General features: G+C 35.5%; 1 protein-coding gene across 2 annotated transcripts in view; it reads right to left on the bottom strand.

Annotated features, from left to right (window-relative positions):
• Positions 1-10,472, bottom strand: part of Cnot4 (CCR4-NOT transcription complex subunit 4) — a 34,962-nt gene extending 24,490 nt beyond the window's left edge. The window contains exons 1-8 of one of the 2 annotated variants that reach the window (XM_089257607.1): positions 10,319-10,472; positions 7,155-7,320; positions 6,984-7,097; positions 6,316-6,465; positions 6,165-6,251; positions 5,892-6,110; positions 5,693-5,837; positions 4,740-5,639 (exon numbers count right to left, since the gene is read on the bottom strand). In XM_089257607.1, the coding sequence (XP_089113733.1) occupies positions 4,740-5,639; positions 5,693-5,837; positions 5,892-6,110; positions 6,165-6,251; positions 6,316-6,465; positions 6,984-7,097; positions 7,155-7,262 (1,723 nt within the window). In that variant the 5' untranslated portion in view covers positions 7,263-7,320; positions 10,319-10,472. The remainder of the gene's footprint in view (positions 1-4,739; positions 5,640-5,692; positions 5,838-5,891; positions 6,111-6,164; positions 6,252-6,315; positions 6,466-6,983; positions 7,098-7,154; positions 7,321-10,318) is intronic. The other variant, XM_089257608.1, reaches the window with a different exon arrangement.
• Positions 10,473-17,042: the final 6,570 nt, after the last annotated feature.

Genomic DNA, 17,042 nt, shown 5'->3' with positions numbered 1-17,042 from the left:
GTCGCCCTGATCAAGAATATATATACTTTGTGGGGTCTGCCACGCCTCCTTCTGCCTGTTACATACATTTTAACAAAACCATTATACCCTGATTTCCCATTTTCAATGGGTTCAGGGTATAATTAAAATGAGTAAAAACTTTTAATTTATAGTTAATGACAAATGAAAATAAATATACTCCCTTAAGTTTAGCATTTATTTGATTTGCCTTTGTTAGCAATTAGGGCTGCTCAACGCCCAGACATGGATTCAACCAAGTCCTGACATCGTTTAAAGGGAATTTTAGCTCAGGACTCCAATATATCAACATAAACATGTCGGTCAGTTATGGTTTTGATCCAATGAATTGGGTTTTTGTTGCACGTCTAGGGTTGAATTCTAAGTTTTGTGGACTTTTAACGTTGGACCGCGATCCCTTTCCACCAAAAAATATCATCTTACTTTCATCAAGCCAAAGAATGTTGCTCTATTCCTGCGCAGACCAATATTTGTGATCCTTTGCCAATGCCATCCGTTTAGAAATGTGTTTTCTATTCAAATATGGTACTTTTCTTGAACGGAAAGCATTTAAATCGTAATGTTTTAAGTATTTCCGTACTGTTTGGTCTATTGCTGATATGTTTAGGTCCTTTTTCAGTTGAGTAGCCGACTTAAAAGGATCTTTTTTACTCACGCGAATGAGTCAAGTCATCTGTTGCTAGGTCAGAACTCAACGCTGTCCGCATTTTTCACCATTTTTTTTATGGATTAATGCATCGTGGATCTTTTTATGTGAATAACCCATCAAACGACCAACTTTCCTGTGAAAATTTCGACCCGAAATCAACTTTTTGATTAGATTGCGTTGTTCGGGGGTGCAATACTTTCCATGACCCATTTTTTGAAAATTTTTACAAATTTTGTAAATTTTTTAATTAAAATAGATATATAAACAACAAATCTCATAAATAAGTGCTTTTGAAGATATGTAACTCTGCTAAAAATACAGGTTTTCACTCGAAAAGTAGTAGTGCTGCTATTATTTTTTTCGGCATTTTTTCGACTTTTTTGAGAATTTTTTGAATTATATAAAAACTATGAATATTTTTGTGATAATTCTTTTTTGCCGTATACTAACATTTTGCCTATCTGAGTGAAAAATTATAAACTTGATAAATTGTCATCCTCAACTCTGAACATAATATTCGCAGTGTATGTATGACACTAGGTAATAAACATTTCATCCCTTATATATTTGCGACCGCAGCGGATAATATAAATGTAACGGGAGCCTGGGGCCGACGATCTATAAAAAAGCTACACTGTTTATTCACATCTGTGCACTTGTGTGCGTGGGAAAATGTACCGATCCAGTAAAGCAATAGTTAGTTCAAATTCAAATTAATTGTGGACATACCATGCTCATTTGAGTATATTGGTTATGAGTAATGTCCGCCTTGCTGTCCGTCTGTCTGTATAAACGCATTATATTTCGGTGCTATTGAAGCTAGAGACTTGAAATTTGGTGTATATCTACGATTTATAAGGTGTTAAAAATTTTCCGATTCGCCTACTACGCATTTTCCGATATGCCAGAAATCATATTAGTTGATGAGCTAGAAAGCTGAAATTTTGAATGTAGTTCCGCGTCGACCATTCAAGACCATGAACTATTGCGGATATATCTACGCCCATTGGGGGCGTGGCAAATCTGATAAAACTCCACCTCCTAGACTTTTTAAGCTAGACTGTTAAAATTTTGCATGTGATCTAATGTTATGATTCTATACAAATTAATGAAAAAACAAGTAAGAAAACTCTAGTCGAGACTGCTCGACTAGGAGATACCCTGAACCCTCCAATCTGATATTCTACTCACTCTACACTTCGTTTAGGCACACATACATACACACGCACGTGTTAGAACGCGCTCTGTTAACTCCGCAGTAAGCAGCGACTGCGCTTGGGCTGCGCTGCAGTGCGGGCAATATAATACGAATATATTTGTTGAATAATTTAATTTCTAGAAGTACGATCTTAATGAAACTTTCAGAACTTAATTATAATGTTCAGATGTATGTACATTCCAAAGCAGAAGTCTCTAGTACTTGAAATACGCCTTTTTCAAAAGTGAGGGTGAGGTGTGGGGGGTAAATTTTAACAAAAATCGAAATTATATAAAATACACATAAGTCTATATTTAAAATTTGGAAGCTTTAGCTCTAAAGGTGTAGAAGATATAATTAAAAAACTAGCTTTCCCGATAATAAAATATCGGGAGTTGTAATCGATTTTTAGTGATAAACTCGATATGCGCGTGATACACACGGACCTAGGAAACAAAATTTCAAGTCTCTAGCTCATATCTTTTGAGATCGACGCGTTCATACATACGTATGGCCGGACAGACAGACCGACAGGGCTAAAAAATCAATTTTTCGATTATTCTCGATACAAAAGTTTAAAGGATGATTTATCGAAAAAATAAAGCAAACTCGCACTGCGTATGGTATACACGAGTATGCACACAAAATTTCAGCTCTCTAGCTTTTGTATCCTCTGAGATCGACGCACTCATACAGACGGACAGGGTTATATCGACTCAGCTTGTTGCCCTGATCAAGAATATATATACTTTGTGGGGTCTGCCACACCTCCTTCAGCCTGTTACATACTTTTAACAAAACCATTATACCCTGGTTTCCCATTTTCAATGTGTTCAGGGTATAATTATTTGTCTACGCCCACTAGGGGCGTGACAAATCGGACCTGAAGATATAGTGATTTTTCAAATTATGCTATATTTTGGACACTATTGATTCTAAAGACCTCAAATTTGGTATACATGCTCGGGCTGACCTCCCAAGACCAAAAAGTTTTGGTGGATATATGTACATATGTCCGCTCACAGGGGACGTGACAAACCACAAAAGTTTATATCTCCTACAGCTTAAGAGCTAGAAGCTTCAAATTTGTCAAGTTAGTAGTAACTTCATCTATCGATTCCCTTAAATAATATTGTTCCGCCTCTTTAGGGACGTGGCATATCCAAAAATACCCTGTAATTTTTTTCAGCGTAAGCATGCAAATTTTACAGCTAGGTAACCGTTGGTTTATTTTATGAGCTACGCTTGGAATCGAATGAAAAACAAGAAAGAAAGCTCTAGTCGAGACTGCTCGACTACGAGATCCCCTGAACCCTACAAACAACTGATATTTCAATAATAATTAGCAAAAACACACGCACACACACACGCATACAAACAAACACACGCACACACATACACATACAAACTAACACACACAGACTCAGATATACAGGCGATTGCGCTTGGGTTGAGCTGAAGTGGTGGCAATATTATGAGAACTTATTTGTTGAATAATTTAATTTCTAGACGTACGATCGTAATGAAACTTTCAAAACGTAATCATCATTTTAAAATGTATGTGTATACCGAAGCACAAGTCTCTAGTATTTGATATACGACTTTTACAAAGATGAGGGTGAGGGGGTGAATTTAGCGGTGGGGGGTAAATTTTAACAAAACCCGAAATTGTATAAAATGCATCTTAATATACATTTTAAATTTGGAGACTCTAGCTTGAAAGATGTAGGAGATATAATTTTTTAAGTCATCTTCGATAAGGTTTTTCATCGATAAAAAGTATCGGAATGAGTTATCGTTTTTTAGTGATAAACTCGACATGCGCGTGATATATACGGACATTTAAAAAAAAATTGAAGTCTCTAGTTCTTATATCTTCTGAGATCGACGCGTTCATACATACGGACGGACGGACAGACAGACGGACAGGGCCAATCGACTCAGCTTGTCGCCCTGATCAAGAATATATATACTTTGTGGGGTCTGCCACGCCTCCTTCTGCCTGTTACATACTTTTAACAAAACCATTCCCCATTTCAATGGGTTCAGGGTATAAAAACCGAGTTTTCTACAGTATTCGAGCAAAACTTAGCTACTAAATTGCTGATGGGATGTGACTGACTATTCTGCAGTCGGTAACGCTCGACTGCAACATTCTTATTCAAAATGGGAAATCAGGGTATAATGGTTTTGTTAAAAGTATGTAACAGGCAGAAGGAGGCGTGGCAGACTGTTGTTGACTTATGTGTATTTTATAAAATTTCGATTTTTGGTGAAACTTACCCCCACCCCTAAATCCACACCCTCCCCCTCACTTTTGAAAAAGGCGTATTTCATCTGAACATTATAATTAAGTTCTGAAAGTTTCATTAAGATCGTACTTCTAGAAATTAAATTCAACAAATATATTCGTATTATATTGCCCGCACTGCAGCGCAGCCCAAGCGCAGTCGCTGCTTACTGCGCAGTTAGCATAGCGCGTTCTAACACGTGCGTGTGTATGTATGTGTGCCTAAACGACGTGTAGAGTGAGTAGAATATCAGATTGGAGGGTTCAGGGTATCTCCTAGTCGAGCAGTCTCGACTAGAATTTTCTGACTTTTTTTTTTTTATGTTTTTGTTTCTTTTCTTATTGTTTTTTATTTTCGTTGAGTATACATAAAGAAAAAATCTAAAAAAACTAATAAAATATGATGCAAAGGTTGAACTTGACTTTTTTTGTTTTGCAAATAATCAATGGACATACTGTTTCGGATGAGTTGAGTAGATATTGCTATTGTACTATCCGTTACATTGTCAAAAACAATAAAAACGCATTTCACATTTCAAACATATTAAAAATTTAGTTAATAACAGGGTATAGAAATAACATACCTGATTCTTCCTTTTTGGAGACAATTCCTCCGATATTTAGTATTTCCACATCATCATCTTTGATTTTTGATTGAGTTATTTCATCTTTTTTTTTAGTATTTGGTTCGCACGTTTTATGTACGTTTGCTGTTTTCGTTGTTGACAAAATATCAGAATTTTCCAATTCTATATTACTTTTAGTCATATCTGTATTGGTTATGTTACTATTACATCGCACATTCTTTACATTGGCAGGCGAACTTTGTTCACTTGTACTACTTTCCGACAAATGATCATAACTATTTTCACTGCTAGAACTAAGCGACCGATGTACATTGGATGCTGACCGATTTGAGAGTGAGAATACATTACTTTCATTGCGATCGATTACTTCTTTACTGGAATTCGCTCCGTCGTCAGAAATATCCAACTGCTCATTTACTTCAGTCGGAGTCTTTTGGATTGGTTCCTTAATTTCTGTTTGATCTTTTGAAAATGAGGCACGATTTAATGATCCTTTTTCCTTGTTACGTTCAGATTTTGGTCGATTGTTAAGAGAATCTAGTTCTATTTTTTTAGAAGTTGTGACTAAGTCTTCAGCTGGAACTGTTATAGTTATAGAACTGGAATCAACCCTGGCTTCAGGAATAAAGTTCTCTTTGTTAGATGTATTAGCATTAGGGAACACATGACTTTTGTTTTTAGTTTTGTTTTTATCATGACGACCTTTGTCATTCCGTGACTTTTCTTTCCTACTTTTTCCGTTCATATTAGAGGCAGTTCCTAAAGTTTCTTTGCTATTAATTGGAGAAACTGATAAACTTGGCCAAGCTTCTTTCTGCTGTCCATTTCCTAAAGTTGAACTATTTGCAATCGATACCGACGCTGTCGACGATGATAATGATGACATCGTACCCGAAGCTGCATAGAAACATGGTTACTATTGCTCTATTTTTTTACTAAAACATTTTTACCGTTTATTTTTGAGGTACCGCTACCAACGACGCTTACACCATTAGCGCTCCCTCCAATTCCAGATATATTATTGACCCCAGAAGAAGCAATTAAAACATCATGCAGACGTTTTTCATACTCTTGATGTTTTCCTTGATGCATTTCCTTAAAATTGAATAATGATGTACTACATAATACATTTTATATACGATATTTTACCTCCTTAGTAAAACTAGCTTCTGAATCACCCAACTCATGTAAATACATACAGTCGCACTTGGGACATTGTTGGTTCTTCATAAAATGACTGCAATATTTTGTTGTTCCGAGACTGGTTTTTATTAGACGCCCATCTATCATTATATTGTTTACACTTTGTATAGCTCGCAATGCATCTGCATTGTGTACGTATGTGACATAAGCCGACGCTGACGGACCCTTTTATTAAATTTGACGATTAGCTAAATGTTTTTATAATAGAAATTTATTTACCTGTACTCCAGCGTAAGTTGTACTTGGGTTTATAACAACTTTATGAATTTTTCCATATTTCCCGAAATATTCGTGCTTTTTTAATATCTGTTACATAATTGTCAGTACATTAAAGGAAGAAAGTAATAAAAATCGCATCATATACACTTACGTCTGCGTCAGCTAGTCGGGGCGGCAACCCAACAACAAAGACCAAATTTTTTTGAACCACACGAACATTAGCTAGGTGTTTCCGGTTCTCAGTTATTTTTTGTTTTCGTTGTTGATCTCTTTGACGCTTTTGAGATTTGAATGCAATCATCTAACATTATTGAGGGAAATTTAATTAATATATTATTAAAAGAAGTTATTTCATTTCCTTTGACACACGAAATCAACAAACTGAATTTATCAGCAGCACATTGGATTTTTACAGTATACAGTACAGTTTTATCCATATAAATACTATTTATTAAATGACACTGACTGGTAAGACTTATATAACAATAAAGGCAGAAAGTACAAGAATCTGGCATAGCAAAAATTCTATTATTTACGGTGTTAGCTATAGACTCGTATAAACCGTTAATTGTCATAAATATAATGTAATTATTTCTATGCTTATCGGAACATGAGGTTCTGTCAAGTATACGTATTCCGTACTAGCGACTTGAAATATGTATATATTCATGAAGAAACGTATACAACAATTTTGAATGTGAAAATCGGAAAAACGTCAAAAAAAAGTTTGAAAATTTTGTTACTTTTCTTGTAAATACTTATACAACCGTTTTGAGGCTGTAAGGCAAAAATGCATGCATTTTGATACAATATACTTACTTCCTCTTGAGTAAGCGGTTTAAAATCAGCTGGATTTTCTGGGTATTCTTTTCGACATGCTGGACACAGTTTGTTTTCGTCTGTACGAATTCTGTGCCAACAGAATCTACAAATCTGTAAATTTTAAAAGACATATACGTGCAATAAAATTCCTATCTCCACTAGACTTACTTGGTATCCACACGTGCATGGGAAAAAAGTCAAATCATCAACCTCTAGGGGTTCCATACATAATGGGCACTCAATAGTGTCGTCATTACTGTTTGCTAAGCCGTTCATTATTTTATGTATATATAGTATAGTTTTACTGGAGTCACAACAAAATGATGTCCTATTCCTGTATATATATTAATAGTTTTTGTTAAATATTAAAAGTTTATTTCAGTGAAGGAAAAATTCAACATACACCATCAATTCTTCGGGTTTTTGCGTCATTAAAAACAAATGGGAATGCCACTATAAGTTTATTCATAAAATTTTAATGAATTATTCCTTCAGAATACTATAAACAAGTTTGAGCGTTTGCAACTGCAGGATACTCATTCACTTCCCATTTTCTTTTTTTTTTTTTTTTGCAAATCAATAGAAGTTGCTATCCGCAATTTAGACGCTAAGCATTGAGTTTTTAGTTTTAATACTGTAGAAAATGAAGTTTTTCTCGATTCGCCATGCCCACTGAAAAGTTTTGAAAAGTTTATTGAACTGTAAATTTTTGACGCTAACGCTCCCCTATGGGCGATTTTCCATGATATATGGCATAAAGTCCAAAACTGTATGGTGAAATATTAAATATTTGTATGTTAGTTGTTAACACTCCAGTTAGATGGAAAACAAATTCTGTTTGTACCGGGGGTTAATTCTTTCTTTGTGGGAACGTCAGATGATCTGTTGAAGCTTTCAAATATATAAAATAGCTCTTGCAACTGCTCAAATTAAGGAACAATCTTTACTATATTTAATATGAGAATTTATTTGCAGAATAATTTTTTTTGTAGACCGACAATCTTAATTAATTTTTCAGAACATTATCATAATGTTTAAAGGTTTGTATATTTCGAAGCATAAGTCTGATTAAGAATATATATATACTTAATGGGGTCTGCGATGCTCCCTTCTACCTATTACATACTTTTTCACAAAAACATTATACCCTGATTTCCCATTTTCTATGGGTTTAGAGTACAAAAATTAGGCTTATAGTTTTATTTTATGCCGCCAAAATCGACAAATAAATTACAGAGTATTTTTCTATATGTCACGCTTCTAAAAAGGCGTAATAATTATTTTTGGGCTATTGAGAGAGTTATCAGTAACTCAACTATAACAAGTAAGAAGACTCTAGTCGAGACTGCTCGACTAGGAGATACCCTGAACCCTCCAAGCTGATATTCTTATCATTATGCACTTCTTTTATGCACGCACACATACATACACATGCATCCACCCTCACGCTCCCGCGCTCTGCTAACTGCGCAGTAAGCAGCGACTGCGCTTGGGCTGCGCTGCAGTGTGGGCAATAGTATGAGAATTTACTTGGTGAATAACTTCTTTTGTAAACACACGATCTTATTGAAATTTTCAGGGCGTAATTATATGGTAAAAATGTGTGTATATTCCAAAGCACAAGTCTCAGTAAATCAGTCTCCACATCTAATAGTACTCCGATGAGGCTCAAAAAACTAAATCAAATATTCGATTATTCTCGATAAAAGAGTTATCGAAAAAATAAAGCGTACTGCGTATGGTATACACGAGTATGCACACAAAATTTCAGCTCTCTAGCTCTTATATCTTCTGAGATCTCGGCGTTCATACGGATAGACGGACATGGCTATATCGACTCAGCTCGTCGTGCTGATCAAGAATATATTTTGTGGGGTCTGCGATGATTCCTTCTGCCTGTTACATACTTTAACACAAAAACATTATACCCTGATTTCCCATTTTCAATGGGTTTAGGGTATAAAAATCTAAATCTTCTAGCCCTTAAACTGTAGGGGACATGAACTTGGGGTTTGCCACGTCCCCGGTGGGTGGAGATATATATGAGTATAATTTAGTCTCTAGCTTCAATAGTGAGTGCCAAAAAATGCGTATCGATGCAATGTCGACGTTTGTTGGCGGAACTTCCCCAAAGCTCGGATAATGTGCTGATGTACTGTTTTCACACCAATAGTTTCAAAACGTCCCAAAAACGTTAATTTTTCCGTGGAACTCGGCTCTCGAAACCATCTTGGATTGAGAATTGGCAATTGTATTTGGATGATCTCTTCTTAGGGCCTCGCCAGTTATTTCGTGCACCATTAGTGACGAGTCTAAATTTAATCTATTTGGGTCTGATGGAGTGCAAAAAACCTGGCGGAAACCTAAGGAACTTCAGGAAAATAACTTGCTCTTAGCAAGATAATCATTCGATTTAATCCCCCGACATTTAAACCCCACCGAGTAGGTGTGGCGCCTTTTGGAAAGAAAGATCCAATCTCACCAAATAAACTCGAAGAATTTTCTAAAAAGGCATTAAGGCTGAATGGGCCTAAACACAACTTATAAAACGTTCAGTCTAATAAGTTGTATGAAGATACGTTTGCAGGTTGTTATTTATTCAAACGGAGGGCCAACAAAGTATTAGCATGATTCAGTAGCGATAGAAAAAAGAATACCATTTTTGTGCCAATACTTTTTTGACGACAATAAAACAGAATTTTAATTTTCTTTATGTTGAATATTATTAGAATACATGGCTTTGATACATATATTTTATTTTTTATTATTATTTATATAATATTTATTTACAAAAAAAAAAAAAAAAAAACATTACAGAAGTCCGATTTTTCAAGTGTGAATATAAATAATAACTAATACCATTTTTAGTGACCTACTACTAAGCGACTGATTGGCCCTGAAGTGTTGCCACCTTGTCAATATTTCAATAAATTTTGCAAATGTATTATAAATCATTATTTAAAGGGAAAACTCGCTTACTAACATTTACTACAGCTTAATATATTAACTTGAAAATTGTGCCCCGAATATATGTATATATCAATATTTTTAATATACATATGTATATATTTTTTAAGTCACAAATACATTAACATACATACACACTAAACTTGAATTCGATATACATACATACACACAAATGTACATACAATGTATGTAGTTATGCATGGAAAGTACGTAATGCGATTATAATAAAAGAATTTTTGACAGTACAAAACTAAAAATGTTTATAATACAATATACACTTAAGGTGACACAATAGAAACTAAAGACATATTGTTTATGAAATGACTGAATATAATAATATATATACATATATGTTTTATACATACACAAATATTATAGTATTTTGAACACGTATATATGTACAAAGGTATGCGTAGGTCGCAGTCGTAGAGTTTTCAGCGAAATAAAACCATATTGTACTTATAAACCGTTTTTATTTTAAAAGAAACTAGTTGGTACTAGCCTTTCGAAATAACGAATAGACAAAAGCAGACAGACTGATAATGAATAAAAAGGAAATGGTAAATATATAAGAAAAATATCGAGTACATCTATCGATAGCTTCTCAGATAATGCGGTGTATCCACAGTCGAATTTGTTATACCACTAACCGAAGAACACGTAGAGAGACGAGAACACACTTTTTCAACGTCGAAAATATGTATGTGCATGAGACTGGTCAACTTCATATTTGATCGGCTCAGTCTCTTGAGGCTCGAGCAGTGAAAATACAGCACTACAAAGCCAGTGCGCTGCGAGCGTTCCGAATGGACGAAAATGAAGTCTGAGATATTTTTTAAATATTATTATTAACATATCAAATCAAATTTATGAAGTAAAACATTTTATTATGTTATAATCTCGCATGGATTGACACCTTTGCTCTTAATTAAAAAGGGCTCATCCCAATCTTCTGAATTTGACATTCAATAAACTACCGCCCAGCATTTTTGAGTTTAACAGAGTATAAGCACTAACCAGAGAGCACATAGACCGGACATGTAGTGTAAAGTGTTTTGCACACTTATTTTCGAGGGTAATCTTCCAGTCAACTTCGTATTTGCTCGGCTCATCCCTTTTAGGGGTCGGACTACAAAAATATTCGAGAGCACAATCATTTCGCTTTATGCGCTCGACCGAGATGGTCGATGGTTGAACAAAAGATCCCTCTACGCTCAATGTTTCCCTTGCTCTCTCTCTCTCTCGATGCTCTTTGCTCTCTCAAATGTGTATATGTGTGTATGCATGTGAGCACAAGCAGCAGCTCTGAGCTGCCAGCTCACGAAAATTGAACTTTCTTCGCAGCAAGAACCCATGCCTTCCCTTCTGTGTGAAGAGTATACCAAACTCTTTAAACCGTTTGCCAAGCTCGTACAAAATATGTATATGTGTTTTCGATTTTATTTGTGGAAAGGGTATGAAAGCGTTGGTGCTCATAGTGACATGCTTTCGCGACGAGCGTGCACGCACACACTCTCCCTTGCTACATGTACTATGAGCATTTGTGTGCCTGTGTGCGAAGCTCTTGCTGCCAGTAGCAATTTTAAATCCCAGCATTGCATTTGGTCGATCTTGTGAAGTGCTCACATACATACATACGTACATATGTATGTACATATATACATTTGATTGTGTGTACGCATGGGCTGCGATGCTTACAATTATGGGAGATCACTTGTAGAAGCATTTCTATGCCTATGTGATTTCATATGTGCGTGTGAGTATGGGCATGTGTGCTTGGGAGATGAACATTGGCGTGTGCCTGCCTCAACTTAGAATGATGTATTAACTGGCGAGTAACTCGTGCTTATATTTAAGCACCTGATTTCATTTCAATGAATGCATTTTTTAAAAATATGTAATACCTGATTAAGTTCATTAAGCTAATGGAATGCAATCCCTTGCACCTGTTATTATATATACATGCAGGCAAGTAAAAAAACTTATACGCTGTATTGACAAGTGCATATCAAGTATTAAAAAAAAATGCATTCATTGAAATGAAATCAGGTGCTTAAATATAAGCGCGAGTTACTCGCCAGTTAATACATCATTCTAAGTTGAGGCAGGCACACGCCAATGTTCATCTCCCAAGCACACATGCCCATACTCACACGCACATATGAAATCACATAGGCATAGAAATGCTTCTACAAGTGATCTCCCATAATTGTAAGCATCGCAGCCCATGCGTACACACAATCAAATGTATATATGTAGATACATATGTACGTATGTATGTATGTGAGCACTTCACAAGATCGACCAAATGCAATGCTGGGATTTAAAATTGCTACTTGCAGCAAGAGCTTCGCACACAGGCACACAAATGCTCATAGTACATGTAGCAAGGGAGAGTGTGTGCGTGCACGCTCGTCGCGAAAGCATGTCACTATGAGCACCAACGCTTTCATACCCTTTCCACAAATAAAATCGAAAACACATATACATATTTTGTACGAGCTTGGCAAACGGTTTGATAAGTTTGGTATACTCTTCACACAGAAGGGAAGGCATGGGTTCTTGCTGCGAAGAAAGTTCAATTTTCGTGAGCTGGCAGCTCAGAGCTGCTGCTTGTGCTCACATGCATACACACATATACACATTTGAGAGAGCAAAGAGCATCGAGAGAGAGAGAGAGCAAGGGAAACATTGAGCGTAGAGGGATCTTTTGTTCAACCATCGACCATCTCGGTCGAGCGCATAAAGCGAAATGATTGTGCTCTCGAATATTTTTGTAGTCCGACCCCTAAAAGGGATGAGCCGAGCAAATACGAAGTTGACTGGGAGATTACCCTCGAAAATAAGTGTGCAAAACACTTTACACTACGTGTTCGGTCTATGTGCTCTCTGGTTAGTGGTATAAGTCAGTCTTAAAAGATTCGATTGAAAATAGTCATATTTGCGCTCATTTTCTGATCATAAGAGACTGTTCTGTCGGGAGAAAACTGTACGCTAGCCGCAACTCTTATTGATAAGTCGCTTATTTCCCTTCTTTTAATCATAAAAGAGTTTTCCACGAGTCATCTTTTAATCATAAGAGACTTCTACGAGTCATAATTTAATCATTTATGATTCATATTTGAATGAAATTTTTAATAATTTGCAAAAACAATTATTTAATTATAATAATTTTCATTTACTATATATATATATATTATCTTAAAAAATAACACAGAAAGTAAATAGATATTCAAAACAAAAAAACAAAAAGGTAATAGAAATTCATAACATTTAACATAAATAATTGAATTAATGTAGATAATAACAAAAATATTTACAATATTATTTACATGTATGTTTTATATTACTTTAAGCGCCTACTCTTCGCCAGCCTGTCATTGGTATGGACAACATGTTTTTGTAGCACCGTATTCAAATCTTTGTCCTTGCATTTATATTTTTATTAGTAATATCTAAAAGGGAAAATATTAATTAATAATAAATATTTTAAATATTTTCCAAAATAATACATACTTTTTATTACGATTACAATGTAGCAGGAAATAATAGTTTACAGGCCTCTCTTTTGGCCACGCGACGCAATTGTTTGACTGACATAATTACCTTTTTATTTGATATAATTGATTTATTTGCACTTCGCACTTGCAGTTCACATTTCGGCATGTGCTTAAAAAAAAGTGCCGTTTAACTTAGATCTAAGCTTAAATAAGGATCGCTTTTGGATCAGCCAAGCAAGCAGAATATGAGTGCATAGTAACAAAGCAAAACTAAGCAATACTCATATTTTATCACCTGCATGCTCCTTTGGCGTTTTGCATTTGGTTTTTGTATTTCAAAGCAAGGGTCATTTATGAGTCTTCTTTCGATCGCCCAGGAGATTAATCGTTTTTTAATCATCAAAGGGTCAAAAAAGACTCATCAAGACGATTTCTGTTAAAACAGTCTTCCAAATGTTTGCTGCAATTTTACTCTTTCTTATACCCTGAACCCCTTGAAATGGGAAAATGGGAAATGGTTTTGTTAAAATGTATGTAACAGGCAGAAGGAGGCGTGGCAGACCCCACAAAGTATATATATTCTTAAACGACCGTATATACAGCGCGGATGTCGAGTTTTGCTTTAAAAGTCCATAACCATTCTCGATATTTTATTAAAAACATTATCAATTAAGGCAGATGCCACTGTAGCTAATTGTGAATGATTTTTAATTTTTTCAAATTTGTCAATTATTTAATAGAATATGTAGATCATATGCTGAAAATTTCATTAAATTCTGTTAGGTCAATCGACGTTAGAAAATAACAAAATATTTGGCCAATAAATAAACGCACGTGCTGCAGTTACAACAGTTTTCCTATTCGTGAGCGCACATACATTCAAGCACATTCTTAGAATCACATCAGCAGTTAGTTTCCTTTAGTTCTGCTAGATGGCGCTGCACCAGTGAATCTATTTTTCAGTTTTGCCAATGGAAATTCGAACAGTGAGGTGGCGTCGTGATAAAAGGCGTGGCGCTCGATCGCAAAGTCTCTGGTTCAAACCCAGCGCGCCGTAGTTCTTTTTTTTTAATTGTTTCAAAGTTTTTATATATTTAAATAAATGACTTTTCTATTTCATTAATATTCTTAAATACATCGAAATTGAAATTTTAACCATACTAAATGTGCGTTTTTATTAGTTTGGTTCACGGTGGTATCTAGTCGAGCACTCTCGACTAGAGTTTTCTTACTTGTTTAAATTCCTTCTGATAGGCAACCCACGACCATTCAAATTAAATCAGATGCTTAAATACATATGTAAGTGCGAGTTACCCGCCAGTCACTATAATACACACATCCATATGTATGAGTTACTCGCCGGTCACAGTGCCACAAAGTATTATCAAGTGCACTTGTCACTTTAGTTAATCAGCTACTTAAATATAAGAGCGCCTCTGTTATACGAACCCAAAATCGTTCAGACAAATTTAAGTTGAGGTAGGCAGCCAATGTTCACCATGTCCCATGCTTACACTCATGCACACACACAAACGCACATGTAAAAGCACATATGCACAAATACTTCTACAATTGATATCCCACAATTGTGGGCATCACGTCCCATGCGTACAGACAATCATACATACATATGTATTTACATACTTCACACAGAAGGGAAGACATGGGTTCTAGCTGCGAAGAAATTTAAATTTTCGTGAGCTGCTGCTTGTGCTCACATGCATACACAAATATACACATTTGAGAGCGCAAAGAGGGATCTTTTGTTCAACAGTCGACCATCTCGGTCGAGCGCATGAAGCAAAATGAACCTAAAAGTGAGGAGCCAAGCAAATACGTAGTTGTGTGGGTCGTAATCTCAAAAAAAAAGTGTGCAAAACGCTTTACAATACGTGTCCGGTCTATTTGTTGTTTGGTTAGTAGTGTTACTAACTAAGCAAACATGTTCACAAATATCATTTTAAAAAAATTGGATTGTGAAGATGCAAACGGAAGACAACAAAAAGGTAATGCTAATTGGAATACATTTGTATTTAAATAGGAAAAAAAAAACGAAAAATAACTTTGAAAACTAAAGCAGGCAAATTCCCATTCAGTTTAGCACGTGTAGACTGTCCGTAATGATTTCCTGCGAGCACTCGAAACTATGTTTCTCCAACATGTTTGCACGAAAAGCGTAAGATAGGAACATTTAAATTTTTGAGTGAACTATGTTGTCACTAAGCAGAGAACACATAGACTAGACATTTAGAAAAAACTTTTTTAACACCGTGTTAAGGCAATTTCCTTGATATAAATTTAAATGTAATCAAATCTAAATTGAAGTAGTGAATTATGAATTGTGAAGTACTGTAACAATTTTTTTTTTTTGTGCGCGAGCACGGGAGTGCACTCTAATGGTGTAGCTCTCTGTTCGCTCATAGATGCGATCTCACTGTGCAAGCTGCGCTTGCGGTAATATAATAAATAGTACGAATTGAACCACTGGTGCCAACACTTGCCTTCTTATTCCAAGAGACCGCAAGTTGCTTTTATCATCTGGACCATTTCGACGAAACAGACTCCTTTTGGAAGGACATTTTTGGCGCCCCCGGTTGGACTCGAAATACGAAATACTCGCGATAAATAAATAAATGCATTACTTGAGGTATACAGAATATTATTGTATGTAAAAATTAATTTATGCCTATGTAAATTGTGTTGAGCTTATTTAAAGAGAAAATAATTAATAATAAAACAAATAAGAAAGCTCTAGTCGAGACTGCTCGACTACGAGATCCCCTGAACCCTTCGAGCAATTGATATTTCAATAATAATTCGCACATACACACGCACACATACACATACACGCATACAAACAAACACACGCACACACACACGCATATACAGGCGATTGCGCTTGGGTTGCGCTGCAGTGTTGGCGATATTATAAGAACTTATTTGTGGAATAATTTAATTTTTAGACGTACGATCGTAATGAAACTTTCAGAACGTAATCGTGATGTATAAATGGATGTGTATACCGAAGGTCAAGTCTCTAGTATTTGATATACGACTTCTACAAAGATGAGGGTGAGGGGGTGGATATAGAGGCGGGGGGTAAGTTTAAAAAAAACCGAAATTGTATAAAATACGTCTTAATATATACTTAACATTTGGACACTCTAGCCATAATCATATAATATCATATAATTTTTTAACTGACGTTCGATAAGGTTTTTTATCGATAAAAAATATCGGAATGAGTTATCGTTCTTTAGTGATAAACTCAATATGCGCGCGATGTATACGGACATTTAAAAAAAAGTTGAAGTCTCCAGCTCTTATACCTTCTAAGATCGAAGCGTTCATATATACGGACATACAGGCAGACGGACGGACGGACAGTCAGACGGACAGTCTCCACGTCTAATAGTACTCCGATGAGGCTCAAAGAACTAAATCAAATTTTCGATTATTCTCGATAAAAGAGTTATCGGATGAGTTAGCGAAAAAATAAAGCAAACTCGTACTGCGTATGGTATACACGAGTATGCACACAAAATTTCAGCTCTCTAGCTCTTATATCTTCGGAGATCTCGGCGTTCAT

Source organism: Drosophila navojoa, chromosome 3 (assembly GCF_054131105.1).
Source record: "Drosophila navojoa isolate 15081-1374.11 chromosome 3, UAZ_NAV_1.0, whole genome shotgun sequence".
Lineage (NCBI taxonomy): Eukaryota > Metazoa > Arthropoda > Insecta > Diptera > Drosophilidae > Drosophila > Drosophila navojoa.
This window is presented reverse-complemented; position numbering and strand designations above follow the sequence as displayed.